At 42.9% G+C, this 18770-nt stretch overlaps 1 protein-coding gene across 1 annotated transcript in view; it reads right to left on the bottom strand.

The window, feature by feature from the left end:
- Positions 1-18770, bottom strand: part of DCTN2-p50 (dynactin subunit 2) — a gene marked incomplete at its 3' end in the record, with an annotated part of 215004 nt that overhangs the window by 31896 nt on the left and 164338 nt on the right. The window contains exons 3-4 of the mRNA XM_068368220.1: positions 9397-9551; positions 9059-9284 (exon numbers count right to left, since the gene is read on the bottom strand). Of these exons, the coding sequence (XP_068224321.1) occupies positions 9059-9284; positions 9397-9551 (381 nt within the window). The remainder of the gene's footprint in view (positions 1-9058; positions 9285-9396; positions 9552-18770) is intronic.

The following is an 18770-nucleotide window of genomic DNA, read 5'->3' as shown; positions in this document are numbered from 1 at the left end:
GCAGCCAACTCATTCGCCCTATCTCTGAGGGCCTTATCCATACAGGACATAATCCTGGTAAGGTCCCTAGATCCTTCCATCCGTTCAGTTTTCCTTGCGAGAGTCCCAAGCGACCAGTCTAGGAAACTAAAAACCTCAAAGGCTCTAAAAATACCTTTGACGAGATGATCCAGCTCTGACATCGACCACATGACCTTGGCTGAGTTGAGAGCATGCCGTCTAGCAGAGTCCACTAAACCAGAGAAGTCACCCTTGGAGGAGGAAGGCACTCCCAGACCCAAAGGTTCTCCAGTTGCATACCACATACCCGCTCTTGAAGCAAGACGAGCTGGTGGAAACGAGAAGGAAGTCTTAACTGTTTGTCTCCGCTCCATCATCCAGTCATCAATCTTCGTGAGAGCCTTCTTTGCGGAGATAGACAGCTTCATCTTGATGAAGGCCGACTGTTTCTTGGCCTTCTTTCTGTTAAATTGGGACTGAGGAGATTGAGGGGCAGCAGGTTGGAATTCCTCTCCAAAAAGTTCAAGAAGGGAGCGAGAGAGAACTTTGTAATCTCCCACAGCGTCGGCAGGATTATCATCGTCATCAGAAACATCCTCGAGGTCCTGATCCACATCTGCAATATCCTTCGAAAGAGAAGAAGGATCCTTAGAACCCGACAAGGGCAAATCAAAGGCATCATCCTGCAAAAGACAGGTTGCATCCTGGAGTCCCGCGCTAGAAGAATCCTTGGGACGAGAGGCAGTATCGTCCCGAAGAGGCAGGGTGGTATCGCCCTGGAACCGAGAACGAGAGGCAGAGTCGTTCTGTCGTCGAGAGCGAGAGGCGGTATCGTCGTGGCGGCGAGAATGAGAGGCGGTATCGTCGTGGCGTCGAGAACTAGGGTCGGTATCGTCGTGGCGTCGTGAACGAGAGGAGGTATCGTCGTGGCGAAGCGAACGAGAGGAGGTATCGTCGTGGCGAAGCGAACGAGAGGAGGTATCGTCGTGGCGAAGCGAACGAGAGGAGGTATCGTCGTGGCGAAGCGAACGAGAGGAGGTATCGTCGTGGCGAAGCGAACGGGAGGCGGTATCGTCTTGGTATCGAGAACGAGAAGCAGCGTCGTTCGATAAGGTATCGTCCCGGTATCGAGAACGAGAAAACGTATCGCCCTGGTATCGCGAAGAAGTATCGCCGGGCGAAAGCACACATTCCTCATCCTGGCGTAGAGAGGGAGAAGTTTTCTTTAAAGAAGAACTCCGTTCTCTCTTAGAAGCAGACTTCTTAATCGGCAACGAGTCGTCTTTACGTCTGTCAGACTGGGCGTGAGGGCGGCTAAAGGCTTGTACTAAAGTCAAAAGTTGTTCCTGCATGACAGACATAAAGGATTTAGCAACATCAGCTGGGCCTTGCGGACCCGAAGGGGGGGGCTGACGAATAACACTCGTATCTTCGGCAGCAGGCTTCGTCCTTTTCACAGGCACGGAGTCGAAATCATCCTCCGACGGACAAGGTTCATAACTGCTAGAACCGGGAGAGAAAGAACGAGACCGTTCGTCGCGGTTCCATCTCCTCTTAGTAGGTCTTGAAGCTTCATATTTCCATTTACGTCTGGACGAATTCGGAGAAGAAAACAACACATCCGACACGTCTTTCCCGTGACGGTCAAGAGCAGCCTGGGAATCGACAACAGGACTGTCTGAGGCGACGGCTGACCGAGGGTACGTACCTCTCACCCCCTTTCGGTCATCGACGTACCTTCTCCCTTGGTCTTGGGAGCTTGGTAGAGGTCTAGGCCTAGGGGTATGACAGATTCGGTCAGTCGCCACCTCCACTGCACTAACACAAGCACTTTCACTTTCCTTACCTTTAAAGGCCTCCAGTTGTTCTTTAATGGCCTTCAACTCGGCCGCCAGGCTAGCGTACCGAGGGTCATCCGTAGATACAGAACCTGTAGGAGGTGCAGGAGTTACTACCTCAAGGGAAGGATCAACTTCCAAAGAGGAATCAATAATAGGATCAATAGATAAATCTTCGTCTTCCTTACCACTAACAGACTTAGACTTAGACCTAGAAGCTCTCCTAACTCTATCGAGCTCTAGCTTATGCACATAGCACTTCATAATTAACCAATCTTTCTCATCCAAAACCTTACATTCCCCGCACCTATTATCAAGGGCACAAACAAAACCCCTACAATTAGAACAAACGGTGTGAGGATCTACCGCCATTTTCGGTAGTCTCACCTTACATTCCTCATTCGCACAGATACGGTAATGACTCTTTTCACTCATAATGAAAAACAGCAAAAAAAGCTAAGAGATAACAAAATACAACAATCGCCAAAACCCCAAATCAGAGTACTTCACCAAAAAAGCAGACTGGTACACCGAGCAGGGAAAGCGAAGAAAAACTCTTAATGACGGACCAACGTGTTGTCGATCCGGCCGGCAGAGATGAACTGAAGAACAGAAAACGGGAATGATTCCTCCTACCACCCTTTAACGGGTGTTACCACCCAACCACCCTTTAACGGGTGTTACCACCCAACCACCACAAGGCGGTTGCCTAGTTTTAGAAAAATTCTGCCGAAATAGAGATAATTAGCTATGTATATATAACTAATTAGCTATGTATATATAACTGCCAGGTAAGTTCTATTCATAAAATTTTTATTTTTCCTTGTTTCCTTTTCTCTCCGGGCTATTTTCCCCCTAATAGACCCTGAGCTTATAGTAACCTGCTTTTCCAACTCGAGTTGTAGCTTAGCAACTGATAATAAAAATAATAATGATACTAATAATCATAATAATAATAATAATAATAATAATAATAATAGTGCAAACTAGGAGTGTTGGTGAAAATGGCACAAAGAGATCTGACTGATTGCAATAATTACACAGGCATCGGACTTACGTCAGTTGTCATGAAAATATGATTATGCTCATTTTAAAGAGACTAGAGAGAAAGATTGATAAAAAGCTGAGAGATGAACAAGCAGGATTGAGAAAAGCTAGAAGTTACACAGACCAAATTTTCAATTTAAGGCATGTGGTACAGTTATGTGTAGAATATAGAAATCCCCTTTGATGGCATTGTGGACAGAAAAAAATGCTTAGATAGTATACTCTGGCAAATTTTGTGGAGAGTATTGCATTATTAAGGAGTTACTCTTAAATATGTAAATTTGATTAAATCTGTTCATGAGCATAGCAAGTGCAAAGTAAATGTTGGTGTAGTCATATCAAATGAATTTCCAGTGAACAGTGGAGTACTCCAAGGGAATGTGTTGTCACCTATGCTTTATTTAATCTCCTCTTGGACTTTGTAATGCATATAACAGTTGGAGATGGTGGAGAAGGATTGGGCTGGATTGGTAACAGAAAATTGGCTGAACTGGAGTATGCTGATGATGATGTCCTTATTAGCAGAACACCACAGGACTTGCAAAACTTCCTTACCAGACTGCAAGGAATATCACATAAGGTTGGGCTCAAGATAAATAGAAGACAGAGATGATGAGAAAAGAATATGCGATGGAAAATTAAATATCATTAGAAGGAGGAAGGATTAAGGAGGTGGAATCATTTAAATATTCAGAAACTATGATCTGTAATACAGGATCTTTAGAACTTAAGTTTATTTTAAGATTGAAAAAAGCAAATCACAAATGGCTAGGTTAAGTAAAATTTGGAAATCATATAGCCTGAAATTACATATAAAAATCAGGCTTTATATCAATTTAGCGAGATCGCAGTTACTGTATGGACATGAGTCGTAGTATCAAAATGAAACAATATCCAACAGATTTTGTAGATATGAAAACAAAGCTCTCAGAAAAATATTAGGCATTAAATGGCAGGACAGGAATAGAAAAGAAACTAAGATATTAATTGAGTGCCAAATATGGATGAGAGGGGTAGATAGAGATGGTTTGGGCATGCTCTTCGCACTACCCAAGAGATTAGTTCACCAAACATTTACCTGTGCTTCGCAAGTTGGATGACTCAGGCCTAAATGGCTGGGGACTAAGAAACGTGAAGTAGGAGGAGATGAATGGAGAAGTATTGATTTAAACACTCAAGATAGAGACGACTGGCAAAATTTAACCGAGGCCCTTGTGTCAATACGCATAGGCGGAAATAATGATGATGATGATGATGAAATAAATAAATAAATATTACATTATATTTATATATATATATGCATATACATACATATATATACATATATACATACATATATATACATATATACACACATATATATATATACAGTAGGGTCCCGAATTATGCGAGAATTTGGTCGATTAATGACCTCGTATAAATGGAAAATCACATACTGTATTTCGAAACACACAACAGAAATAATTCCATTGCGGCCATGGCAAATGTGTTTACTACCCATCTCCAATACTTTCTTTGTACTATACTGTATTTCTTTATAATATCAAATTGTTCTTGTAGATAAATCAAACATTAAACATACTTTAAAGTTCTAATAACTTCAAAAATGGTTAAAATTACAACCAGGATAGGTGTAAACACCATATATTTCCCGTTATAACACGACCCAAAATACAGACAAATTTTAATGTTTGTCATATCTATTGTATAAGACAACTGGTGAATAGCAAAACCATCACTCTATAGACTAGCTTTTGTTGTATGATTGAAAATCCAGAATTATCAAAATAAAGGCGATTTTATATCATGCGTTTCCTAAACACGCTAAAAAGCACAATAGAAAACGACAACTAATGTTTTGTTTACGTTTATCTCTGATCACAACAAAGAAACAGACGCATTTATACATCTGTGTATAGGTCAGTTTTTGAATCGACAGCAATTTTACCAAGTATAGATTATATGTTGATTTTGTTATAACCAATGTTCTACTTAATTTTTCTTAGAACTTCCAAATAAATGAAATGAATTCCATTTATATACAGTTTTTCTTTATGACGCCGCCTGAAACGGAAACCTTCCATTTGTTTACGCTCCATCTTCGATCACAATAAACAAACGAACGTAATAAACACACATGGTCAAAGTTATAACTAATGATATTACAAACATTTAGTAAACATTGTTATTACAAATATTTTACTTATGGTATCCATATAAATTCCTAAATTCGTAGCAAAGCTGGAAAACTTTTTTTTCCTTATGCGTTTAATCCAGAATAGCAAACTGCCGCTAATGACAGAATGATAATTTACGATAATTCTAAACTGTTACGAAAGATAATTGTCCTTTCCATATCCAAAATACTTTTCCTAACTTCAGTTATAAGTCAACTTGTACCCACCTCAATTATGGAACCATATGCAAAAAAGGTAAAGGTACCAGGCCTATTTTTAAAGTCATCGACCAATTAGGTTACCGCTATTACGTTCGATGTGACAGAGAGAGAGAGAGAGAGAGAGAGAGAGAGAGAGAGAGAGAGAGAGAGAGAGAGAGAGAGAGAGAGATGGTTTTAAATGAACTAAACAATATATATGATAGGTTATAACACATTGGTGCTTATGTAATATTAACTGTGTTGATAGTTTGAATAAATTAAGAAATGGTGTAAACAATTCTTTGTTAACGTATTCGTACGCGCATATTCGTGAGAGCGGAAGCTAGGCATCAGCTGATGTGATCACAGCCAAAAGTAAAACAAAAAGAAGTCAGCAATACTTGATTTTTAAAACACACCCGAAATTTAAAAACATAAGTACGTTTTATTATAACGCAATTGACTATTTAAAGAGTAAAAATTTTCTGGAATAGAATGGTGTTTCCTAAAAAATAGTGGTTTGCTGACGAAATCGGATACCGTATTTTGAGCTATGATTGAAATGGATGTATACACGGTATAATTTTTCCGTTTTGTATTAATTGACACTTTAAGAAAACCGATTTTGGTTTCTTCATCTATTTATAAGTATTGTATAACACGAGAGAGAGAGAGAGAGAGAGAGAGAGAGAGAGAGAGAGAGAGAGAGAGAGAGAGAGAGAGAGAGAGAATCAGCTGTTGTAATCGAATGCCGTGTTTTTGTTTCGCGAACCTCCTGAAGCGAGGAATTTATCGCAACAACTAACAATATCCATGTTAATTTCATTCTTAGACTCAAGTTGCCATATGTGAACTAAGGTTTTATTTCTTACGGGGAGAGAGAGAGAGAGAGAGAGAGAGAGAGAGGAGAGAGAGAGAGAGAGAGAGAGAGACTCTCTCGAGAGAGAGAGAGAGAGAGAGAGAGATTTTTATTTCACCATCTACTCTACAAAACCAATCTTTGCAAATCAAATGTATACTGTTTAAAATATGACAATATTGCCGACTCGTTACCGAAGTTTAGGCTATTCACTGCCGATAAACGAACCAAGTCTACTCGTGAAAACCTTGAACGCCCGATGGGAAAAATAAAGCTTTTATATATGCTGTACTAAACAAAAATAATGCTTTAATATACCATCATTAACACTACCATTAAAATTATCGAAAGGTTGGAGAAAGATAAAGATTGCTGAGAACATAACCACAATTCTGTTTACATTTTGTCAGCTGGACTCGCACAGTTATCAGTTGATTTCATTGTTGATGTGGAATTTTATCCTTAAATAGGCTATTTATTATGAAATTATGTTAATAAGATGTAATGTTAATATTGTTTTGTAACATTTATTATAAATCACCATATTTAGGGCTACCAATAGACTTAAAAAACAATATATTTGATACGTTTTGTAGTCCTTGACTAGCAGACTTTGAACAGCTTCGCAGATACAGAAAATTTATTTTTGAAAAATAGCAATCGCATAAAAGGGGAATCGTATAATTCGAACACGTATAATTCGGGACCCTACTGTGTGTGTATATATATATATATATATATATATATATATATATATATATATATATATATATATATATATATATATATATATATATATAGGAAATAGGAAATGAAGTGAGCGATTGGTTTCCGGTGAGAGTGGGGCTGAGACAGGGATGTGTGATGTTGCCGTGGTTGTTTAACTTGTATGTTGATGGAGTGGTGAGAGAGGTGAATGCTAGAGTGCTTGGACGAGGATTAAAACTGGTAGGCGAGAATGATCATGAATGGGAGGTAAATCAGTTGTTGTTTGCGGATGATACTGTACTGGTAGCAGACACAGAAGAGAAGCTTGACCGACTAGTGACAGAATTTGGAAGGGTGTGTGAGAGAAGGAAGTTGAGAGTTAATGTGGGTAAGAGTAAGGTTATGAGATGTACGAGAAGGGAAGGTGGTGCAAGGTTGAATGTCATGTTGAATGGAGAGTTACTTGAGGAGGTGGATCAGTTTAAGTACTTGGGGTCTGTTGTTGCAGCAAATGGTGGAGTGGAAGCAGATGTACGTCAGAGAGTCAATGAAGGTTGCAAAGTGTTGGGGGCAGTTAAGGGAGTAGTAAAAAATAGAGGGTTGGGCATGAATGTAAAAAGAGTTCTATATGAGAAAGTGATTGTACCAACTGTGATGTATGGATCGGAGTTGTGGGGAATGAAAGTGATGGAGAGACAGAAATTGAATGTGTTTTGAGATGAAGTTTCTAAGGAGTGTGGCTGGTGTATTTCGAGTAGATAAGATTAGGAACGAAGTAGTAAGGGTGAGAACGGGTGTAAGAAATGAGTTAGCGGCTAGAGTGGATATGAATGTGTTGAGGTGGTTTGGCCATGTTTAGAGAATGGAAAATGGCTGTCTGCTAAAGAAGGTGATGAATGCAAGAGTTGATGGGAGAAGTACAAGAGGAAGGCCAAGGTTTGGGTGGATGGATGGTGTGAAGAAAGCTCTGGGTGATAGGAGGATAGATGTGAGAGAGGCAAGAGAGCGTGCTAGAAATAGGAATGAATGGCGAGCGATTGTGACGCAGTTCCGGTAGGCCCTGCTGCTTCCTCCGGTGCCTTAGAAGACCGCGGAGGTAGCAGCAGTAGGGGACTCAGCAGTATGAAGCTTCATCTGTGGTGGAAATGTGGGAGGTTGGGCTGTGGCACCTTAGCAGTACCAGCTGAACTCGGCTGAGTCCCTGGTTAGGCTGGAGGAACGTAGAGAGTAGAGGTCCCCCCCTTTTTTTTTTGTTGATGTCGGCTACCCCCCAAAACTGGGGGAAGTGCCTTTGGTATATGTATATATATATATATATATATATATATATATGTATATATATATATATATTATATATATATATATATATATTATATATATATATATATATTTATATTTATATATATATATATATATATATATATATATATATATATATATATATATATATATATAAATATATATATATATATATATATATATATATATATATATATATATATATAAATATATATATATATATATATATATATAAATATATATATATATATATATATATATATATATATATATATATATATATATATATATATATATATATATATATATATTATACCGTATACTCTTTTTCCCAGATTCCGTGGCCTTTCCGATAAATTTTTCATCCTGCTACTTTCATTTCCAATGGTTTTCTAACAAAAGTTTCCTCATTCCTTTTAATAATTAAGTGAAACTATTTCAATTTATGAAATCTTTATTTTTTACCCCTTGTATAAGACATCTCTACAAATTCCTCACTACTGATACAGTACTGTATAACCTTCCCACTGCATTTCAGTCATGAATCTCAACTTTCTAAGATTACTTTTTCCTTATCAGTACCCATCTTTCTTCTCTTTATCATATAGAATTATGGGCAGTATATAACTAGAATAAGTCTTCTCTATACTTGACAAATTATCAAACAGTTGTCTTACCATTTCCCTACATTTCATCCATGCTACACTTGCTCTTGCTTACTGGTCTCTCCTTTCATGCTTTAGAGTTCAATGTGTCCCCAATATAACCGACATACTCTAACTCTTTAAAGTACTATTAATGTCATTATCATAACACCTTGGCAAACATATTTCTAAGCAGGAAATATCTATATCCCAACATGTTCCAACATTAGATAGGGGAAAGATTTTTGGGAGAAATATTCACTGAAACAAAACAAAATGTACATACCAGCTTATCTGGGTTACTTCCAATGAGAGATTCCAGACAATCAATCCTCTTTTCTAAAGCTGCTGCATTAGCAAGCTGATTTAATCTCGCATGCTCTGGTGCATAATATAACTCGTACGTAATAGCAGAGTCACCACCACTGCCTGTGCTGATACTTGATTTTTCAGTTTTCTTCTCAGAAACTAATCCAGTCCTCTTAAAACCCTCAAGTAAGGTAACAAGTCTCCTGAAGAGATAAAAATAAAATACAACATAAAAAAAAAACCATTACAATTTTAGGTCTCAGCTACAATAATATGCATTTTTCCAACGATGGCGAGAAAATTTAATACACTTACTTTTGTAATGCTATTTGGGGTTGAGATATAGAAGAAACAACTTCTGATCCTAGAGTCTCTTCTAATTTCAGGTCACTCAGTGTATTTTGAAGAGACTCTACTTGTTTTGCAAGTTCAACTGAAGATGCAGAACCATCACCACATGGTACAGATCCCTGTAAATTACCAGTATTCAAAAATTACTAAAATCAAGATACCTATACAATTAAACCAAATGTGTTCAATTTACAAATAATGGGTATGATGGAGAAAAATATAAAGGTACCCTAGAGGTGACTGGTATCCTCTAAATACCATCATTGAGTCCTTTGACCTAACATTATCTACTCTTACGTGTTCCAAAGTTACCCTAATCACTTGAGTTATTAACTGCTATGCTTGTCAAAGTTACAAGTTTATTGCTTTCATTATCAGATGGGCTAATATCCATCCATATTTTTAATCCTTTTTATAAAAAGGGCTAAAGTAATTACTGGATTAATCCTCTTTATAAAAGGGCTAAAGTAATTACTGGAACTATTTTTGATGGTAAGCTAAGCTGGGTTTCCGACTAATGAAGGCTATGGATAAGAAAACTGTAATTTTAACAACTAATTCAAACTTAGTCAGACTGTAAGATAACATTGCTTCATTGATTGCCAATATTTGTTAATTAAAGATTACCTCCATTTCCTAAAACCAAAACCTCTTTTATGTATCCTTCTCCCATAATTCCCATGGTACTGTTTGTACAATACCGGTATGTAGCTGTTCATTTCTGTTAATTTTCTTGCTCCAGTCAGGAGACCCATTGCTATGCATCCTTACAGATGTTATATTGCTTAGGTAGGCTGGTCAAAGCAAGCATAAACATTGTTTCATCACAAGTCAATTATCAACTATACTGTTACACTTTAAATATATCATTATATTAAGTTTTAATAATGTAATATAATAGTTCCCACAAAAAAATTAAATATTTTGAAAGTAATTTGTATTTTTCTCACCTATACAAACGTAAGTACTTTAAAATAAGTATTGTCCTTAATGGCATTGGAACTGCCATTAAATCATTAGTAAGGTAGTTGGTTGATGACAAATGGTGCCAGGGGAAGCTGCCCACCTGTCAACAAAATAGAACCTTTTGTCCTTAGGCTTAGGACTAAGAGGGCTGGTTGAGGTGGGAAACCTAATTTGAAGGATACAGATTTGTATAGCTAGGAAAAATAAAATTATTTTTTATTACTTGTTCAAGAGCATATACCAACTTTTCATCCTATAAAATGGTAAACTCACTCATTGCTAGGAGGTAGTCCTCTACAACCAAACAGAAAGTTTCTTTTCTTATTAGGACATGTCATTCATCCTTGTTCTGTACATGAGAAAGAAAGGCAACTCCAACAGCCTCCTTTTATTATTAATAAATGGGAGAGATTATCTAGCCAATTAGCCGTATTCTCTCTTACAGAGATGGCCTGAATAAATTCGTGAAGAAATAATCAAATATAGGAGGCAACGAAAAGTATATAATTTAGATAAAAACTGCTATGAATAAACAATTTCATTAATTAAACTTGTTTTGTAAAAACATTAAAAGAATAAAATACATACACTCTCAGAGTCTGATATGTCAGTTTTCTGACCAAACCAAATTCCTTTATTTTCTAAAAACATACAAAAATTTTAAGTAATTTTTATTTTTCCTAACATACTTACCGAGAACTACTTTCTTAGGAGTTACCTGTAATCTCCTCTCTACCGACCAGAGTTTTGTGTAGGATACCCTAAAACCCGTTTTCTATGGAGGGCTATCTCGGGTGTAAGAGAACGTGCCCCGAGGGTAGCTTTTACGCTAGGTCGAGGTCCGCCTGGGTCGCGAGTGTCAGTAAGTTCTTCGGATGTTGCACAATACTCGCAAGGGCAGAGAGGCACTCGGGGAAGGAAGGGAGGGCCATTACCCGAAAGTAGTTCTCGGTAAGTATGTTAGGAAAAATAAAAATTACTTAAAATTTTTGATTTGTTCCAACACGAATACTTACCTCGAACTACTTTCTTAGGAGACTTACACTTTAGGAGGCGGGAGTGCCTTTCTGACTTTCAGACCTAGTAAGCGGAAGCCAAGAGGCCTAGGTATAAACAAAACATACTAGGAAAACGGACGATAGGGTAACTACACAAAGAGCTCACGTTAGTGTCTAAGTACTCACCCTTTGAAAAACTTCTTCTGATGTTGAATCCAGTAACGTAGTTGCGGAGAACGTGCTATCCAATGGTTACAAGAGGGTTATCTCCGATAAGGATAGGGAAAAACGGGGAATAGGGTGAAAGGGAACGAACCTGTGTCTCCCGGTTTGCTATCCACGATTGAGCCTGGGGCTTTTACCGTTAAACCACTTGGAGAGCGGAGATGACTGTTCCAATGGAGAACCCGTCTAAGGACTTCCTCGAGTAGTCCTTGAGGTAATGGGCAGTAAAGGTTGACTGGTTAGACCAGGTACCTGCCCGAAGGATCTGACCCACTGCCATGTTTTTCTCAAAGGCTAAGGACGTACTCAGACCCCTGATGTCATGGGGTTTGGGGACGCCTGGCAAGGCCAGAGCTTCTTCCCTGTAGGCCCTGGCAATAACTTGTCTCAACCAGAAGGAAATGGTGTTCTTGGATACCTGTTTCTTAGTAACACCCGTGGAGACGAAAAGGCTCTTGATGCCTGGCCGGAGATGAGCCGTCCTTTCAAGGTATTTTCTAATGGCACGGACCGGGCATAATTTCAAATCCTCCTCAGCCTTCCCCGTCCTAGGGATGGCTGGCAGAGAGAAACCTTCGAATTTAGGATCCCAGACAGCTGGATTCTGGGTCTTCGCCACAAAAGAGGGAACGAACTTGAAAGATATTTCCTTCCACCCCCTCGAATGAGAGACGTCATAAGACAGCCCATGGATCTCCCCTACTCTTTTAGCGGAAGCCAAGGCTAGCAAAAAGACTGTCTTGAGAGTGAGATCCCTGTCTACGATATCTTTCATTGGTTCGAAGGGGGGGCCACTTAACATCTTCAGGACCCTAGCTAAGTCCCACTGAGGTACCCTAACTGCCTGTGGGGGGTAAGTCCCACTGAGGTACCCTAACTGCCTGTGGGGGGCAGGACTGCTCGAAGCTCCTGACAAGCATCGAGATGTGCCGAGAGGAACCCAGGTCGATGCCCTTCAGGAGGAAGACTTGACCCAAGGCGGCCCGTACTCCTTTTATGGCTGGGATTGACATTCCTATTTTGTCCCTGAGATATACCAGAAAATCCGCTATGTCTGGGACCGAGGCTTTGAGGGGTTTAATGTGCCTCGAAGCGCACCACTTCGTGAAGGAGGCCCACTTAGCTTGGTAGACCGCTGCCGACGACCTTCTCAGGTATAGTGACATCCTCTTGGCAGTAGCTGATGAATACCCCTCCTTCTTCAGGAGTCGCTCGATAGTCTCCAGGCGTGAAGACGTAGAGACTGTGGGTTGTCGTGAAATCTGAGAAAATGTGGTTGTTGTAGAAGATCTGACCTGTCGGGGAGTGGCCACGGAGGTTGACACGCCAGGTCTTTTAGGTCTGCGAACCACTCTCTCTCCGGCCACCAGGGCGCTACCAAAGTCATCCTTAAGTTCTGGGCAGTCCTTACTCTGTTGAGTACTTGCCTTATCAACGTGAAGGGGGGAAAAGCGTACATGTCTAGGTTGTCCCACCTGTGCTGAAAGGCATCCTCCACGGCTGCCTTCGGGTCTGGGACAGGAGAACAATACACGGGAAGTTGCGCGTTTAGTTTGGTTGCAAAGAGGTCCATCACCAGGGCACCCCAACGTTGGATGATGAGCTTGGCTACTTCTGGAAGGAGGGACCATTCTGTCCCTACTATTTGCCCCATCCTGCTGAGACCGTCGGCCAGCACGTTCTTTTTCCCGGGGATGAACCTTGCTTATAACACAACCTGGTTCGTTTCTGCCCAATCTAGAATCTCTAGGGCGAGATCGCACAATTCCCTTGACTTCAAACCTCCTTGTTTCTTTATGTACGCTACCACTGTGGCGTTGTCGCACATCAACGCCACAGTGTTTCCCCTTAGTAGATCTACGAAGTGTAGGCAAGCTTTCTGGACTGCCTTCAACTCTAGGACATTGATGTGTAGGTTCTTTTCCCCGTCCATCCAGGTTCCTCTCGCTGTCTCGTCGAGGAGATGGGCTCCCCATCCCTGGTTGGAGGCGTCTGTGAACAGAAGTAACTCGGGAGGGTCGTTCGCGAAGGGCATCCCCTTGAGCGAGTTCGATCGGCAATGCCACCATTCCAGGGAGGGCATTGTGTTTGGTAGGACTGGGATTAGTTCTTGTTGTGAGTCCAGTTGGCACCAGAGGTTCTTCAGGTTCCATTGGACGGCTCTGAGCCTGATTCTCCCCTGGGGAACCAGTTTTTCCAACGACACCAGATGCCCTATTAGTCTTTGCCAGTTCTTCGCTCTCCTGGGTTGCCCCGACAGGAACGGACGAAGGATCTCCCTCAGATTGCTTATTCTGTCTTCCGAAGGAAATGTTTTTCCCAGAAGGGTATCTAGTGTCATTCCCAAATAGGTCATTCTGGTGGAGGGGGATAGGTTCGATTTTTCCGGGTTGATCACGATACCCAGATCCTTGCAAAACTGGAGAAGTTTCATCCCTTGCTTTTTCAAGACGTCCTTCGAGGAGGAAAGAAGCAACCAGTCGTCCAGGTACCGGATGAGGCGAATGCCTCGTTCATGAGCCCACACTGAGACTGTCGTGAAGACTCTCGTGAATACCTGGGGTGCTGTTGACAATCCGAAGCAACGGGTCTTGAATTGCAGGATCTGGGTACCCCATTTCACCCGGAGAAACTTTTGACTCGAGGGGTGGACCGGAATTTGGAAGTAAGCGTCCTTGAGGTCTATGGTCATCATGTAATCTTTCTCCCTCAAGGACAGCATGACTGACTTCGGAGTGTCCATTTTGAAGTCTGTCTTCCTTATGAATTTGTTGAGGGCCGACAGATCTATAACCGGCCTCCACCCCCTGGTCGCTTTTTCCACCAGGAACAGACGACTGTAGAAACCTGGACCTGGGTGTAGGATCTCCTCCATGGCGCCCTTCTACAACATGGAGGACATCTCCTCTTGAAGGGCGGCTCTCTTCAACGGATCCTTGGGAACCAGCCACTCCGACCGGATGGCCGGAATTAGAGGGGGGGGGGGTTCTGCTAAGAACGGTAGCCTGTAGCCCTCTTTCAGTACGGACACTGTCCAGGGCTCTGCTCCGTGAGCTTTCCATGCTTGCCAATATAGTCTGAGGCATCCCCCAACCTGAGGCTTGGGCAGGGATAGGGGGCCTCCCACTCTATCTCCTCCTGGAGGAAGAATAACCTGTTCTAAAGGAGGCTGAAGCTGCTGGGGCTCCTCTACGGGGGGGGGGGGGGTGTGTGTTGAGGCGCTGAGGCCCAGGAGGAAGAAGGAGCTTCTCGCTTCTTCATGCTAGGAGAGGCCTGAGACGTCGCGGCACTATCTGAGACTGACCTCTTGTAGGGCGGTCTCCTTACCGGCGTAGGCCTGGGCGTGTTTAATTCTTTCCTTCTCCATGATCGTTTCCAAGTCCTTTAAGGGGAACAAGGAGTCACCCCACAAAGGAAGGCTCCTAATGGCCCGCGCCTCTCTGTCCGGGACCTTTCGGGACACCTTCGCCAGGACGGTGTCTCTCTTGCGAAGCACCCAATTCGCTGTCAGGGCGAGGGACTGGTAAGTCAGGAACTTAAGAGGCTTGCCCCCGGAGGTGATAAGTTCCCTCAGGAGGCTTTGCTGTTCTGGGTCTGTGGGGTCAAAGGTAGCTTGCACCCCTACTAAGGTGGAAGCCCACCAGTCTAGCCAAGAGGAGACGTGTACCAGGTCCTTAGACATTTCCTCCATCATCGCAGCCTCCGATGGAGAAAAACAGACTGGGGCTGAAGAGGCTCTGTCTTCCGAGACGCCCTGCCCCAGAATGTCGAGAGAAGGTTCTTCTTTGCAGGCTCCCGGCCGTCGTCCTTCTGGTACATAGACCTTGCTCTGCGTTTTGAGCCCCTGGAGCAACTTAGAAGAGCTCTGAGTCTTGGGGGCTTCGGCATTACCTGCCACCACTCTATCCACGTGCTCCTGTCCCAGGACGAGATCCCGGGCTACAGGAAGAGCCAGGGAGGTTTTTGGCTGGGCAGGGGCCTGCATCAGCCGGATAAGGCTGGACCTCCAATAGTCCTCGTCGGTAGCTGCCGGTTCTTCAATCTTGTGATGCCTCCTGATTAGGCCAATCACTCTTCTATAGGCTGAGTCCTCCGTCGGGGAACCCTCTCTACCGTCGGCCGAAGCTTCTGCTTGAGACCGGGGAGCCGGGTCACCGGGCACTCCCACCGGGCGCCTAGGTCCTGGCACAAGGTCACAACAGGAACTCCCCTGCAGAGGTGCTGGTCCTCCCCGGCGGAGGTCTCCGCACCAGGGGCGGGGGGTTAGGACAGGCATCGCCAAACCGGCGAGGACTAGTGTCCGAGCCAGTTCCCTGGAGGACGAGGACGCGGCTCCCGTGGGCTGACCCGACAGCGGGAACCGTTCCTTAAAATCCGAGGGCCGCACCAGCTGGGCTGGTTCAGCCAGGCTGCCCGTAAGGAAGTGCGGTTCCCCCCGCTGGGCGGGGTGAACCGGAGGCTTCGCGGTCTTACGCCTGCCTGCCGAGTCCTTCTCGCGTTTCTCCCTGCGAGGGTCATAACTAAGCTTGGAGGATGGTCTCCTTGGCGAGAACTCCCTGGACCGCCGGTCCGGGGAACACTGTATCTCCGACTCACGGGGTACGAAAACCCAATTGCCATCGGGTGACCTACTCCTCCTGTGTTTCCTTCGTGGAGAACGGGAGCGCCTCCTGCTGTACCTGGAACGTGATCTTGAGCGGGAACGCCTGCTCCTGGACCGCTCCCTCCGACGCCGATGTCTCCTTCTGGCTGCTTCTCCCGACGAGAAAGACTCCTCCGAAGAGCCCGACGTTACTGTACCTACCATACGGCGGGCGGGAGCGGGGACCGTGGGGGACTTCGCGACTCGTTGTGTACCCGAGGTAGAGGGTTGCAGGAAGGCTTCAGGAACTTCTGTGAGAGGGGTTGGAAACGAGGGTTGGCGCCCAACACTATGGAACCAGGAATCCAGGCCCTCTTCCATCCGCATAGGGGACCTACCTGGTGTCTTAGGAAGCTTCCAACCGAAGGCATCACTCCCTGAGGAACCTAACTTACCCTGGTTGTCGCCGCCTGCCGAAGAACCTGAAACACAGGCCCACGAAGGGGGCGAAGACACAGAAACAACATTGCTACACCACAAGGGGTCATCGGAGGAAACGTGCCCCCCAAGCACAAGGGGCGAGTCTCTAGAGCTCCCTGACACAGCACTACCGGGCTCCTCACTAGCCCGAGAAGGCCCCGCAACCCCCACTTCACATTCACCAGACTCCTGGGGAAGAACGCTCGGTTCTTTCCCAACGATGGACTTACCTCGTCCCCTACTCTGGGTAGGGGAAGGAGAGACAGAAGCCCCGTCGGACCGTTCACTGGGCGACGGTAGCGGCGAAGAAACATTAGCTTTCCTGGGTGAACGCTTCGACGATTTCTTTTTCTTCGTGCCGTAACGCACCCACTGAATATCACTCCAAACAACACACTCGAGGCACGTATCCGAAGACGAACAAACTTTGCCTCAACAGGAAGAGCAAAGGGAGTGAGGGTCCACTTCAGGTTTGGAGAGGAACGCTCCACACGATTTTCCGGCTCTAGGCCCAGGATCTGCTCCATAACGCACAAACACAAGACACATGAACGCAGGGAATCAAAGGAATACACTTGGGAAGCACAAGGAAGGGTAGTGAACACACAGGAACACAAGGGATGAGCACAAGTTACCACACGGTAAACACGTGGGACACACGCGGCGCACACAAAGGGTCAAGAGAGAACGAGAGCGACGTGGTGACACGTCGCGACCAGAGAACTTACTGACGCTCACGACCCAGGCGGACCTCGACCTAGAGAGGAGATTACAGGTAACTCCTAAGAAAGTAGTTCGAGGTAAGTATTCGTGTTGGAACAAACTGTATTGATATAGACCACGTTTTATGGTTAACATTGTGTCAAACTCACTAAATTGGGGAACTATATCATTTGGTATGCACATTTAAATCCCATGGGTCAATCTCATATGACTAAGATGCTATCTAGCTAAAATAACTTATATTCTTTGGTCTTTCTGGTTTGATAATTCCCATGGGGAGACGACTGGTTCCATATATTATTTACCGCGTTATTACTACACATATTTAGCCATTTTAATTAGTATAAAATGATTTATTCGAACTGCACAATCTTTAAGAAGTGCAAATGAGAACCTCTGGCTTGGAAATTTTGAAATGTGGATTATTACACTTTTGGTTGGGAGAATGTCTACATTTCAAGTTTCAAAGTTTAAGGATAAACTTGTTTTTACTGCTAAAAACTCATTTTTATATACTGTATTCTCACAAGTCCAGTCTCGTTGGCAACACTATTCTTACTTGATTACCTATTTATTAACCTTTTATTAAAAAATTCCTGGGAAAGCTACTTATTTTGGGGTTGTGGTGGCCGATGTGGTAACGTCCCTGACTGATGAACGCCAGATTTGTGGTTCGAGTCCCACTCAAACTCATTAGTTCCTTTGGTTGCTGCAAACTCACCATCCTTGTGAGCTAAGGATGGGGGGTTTGGGGGAGTCATCAGCAGCCATGGTCCTAGCTTGGATGGAGAGGGGGCTTCGGCCCAGATCATGTGTATAACATGGTCAGCCTCTAGGGCATTGTCCTGCTTGATAGGGCAATATTACTTGCCTTGACTCTGCCATTCATGAGCGGCCTTTAAACCATTAAACAAATAATTTCACTGTTTTCTCTGATTTACTGAGGAATATATTATCCGTTTTCTTATACATTATATGGTAGTCATAAAAAAATTTCAGCACATCTAAGTTATTTTCTTCTTATTTCTTTGTCTGCTTATTCATCTGTTTACAGTTTTTATCCTTTGATTATGTTGAAGGATGTATAGGGTTAGTGACAATAACTAAACATGCCAAAGGCATTAAAAAAAAAAAAAAAAAAAAAAAAAAAAAAAAAAAAAAAAAAAAAAAAAAAAAAAAAAAAAAAAACCAGCAGGAATATATTATGTTAGTCAGGCCTGCTCAAATGTGCATTTTTTGTATGTGTAGTCTATATGAGCCATGTTGTGTGAAAGATGTCTAGCCCACCCAACTTTAGTTTTGAGTAATTAGCAGTCAAAGTTAGTTACTTTTTACTGCAAATTAAAGAGATGAATGTATTACTA

The sequence above is a fragment of the Palaemon carinicauda genome, unplaced genomic scaffold (genome assembly GCF_036898095.1).
Source record: "Palaemon carinicauda isolate YSFRI2023 unplaced genomic scaffold, ASM3689809v2 scaffold170, whole genome shotgun sequence".
NCBI lineage: Eukaryota > Metazoa > Arthropoda > Malacostraca > Decapoda > Palaemonidae > Palaemon > Palaemon carinicauda.
This window is presented reverse-complemented; position numbering and strand designations above follow the sequence as displayed.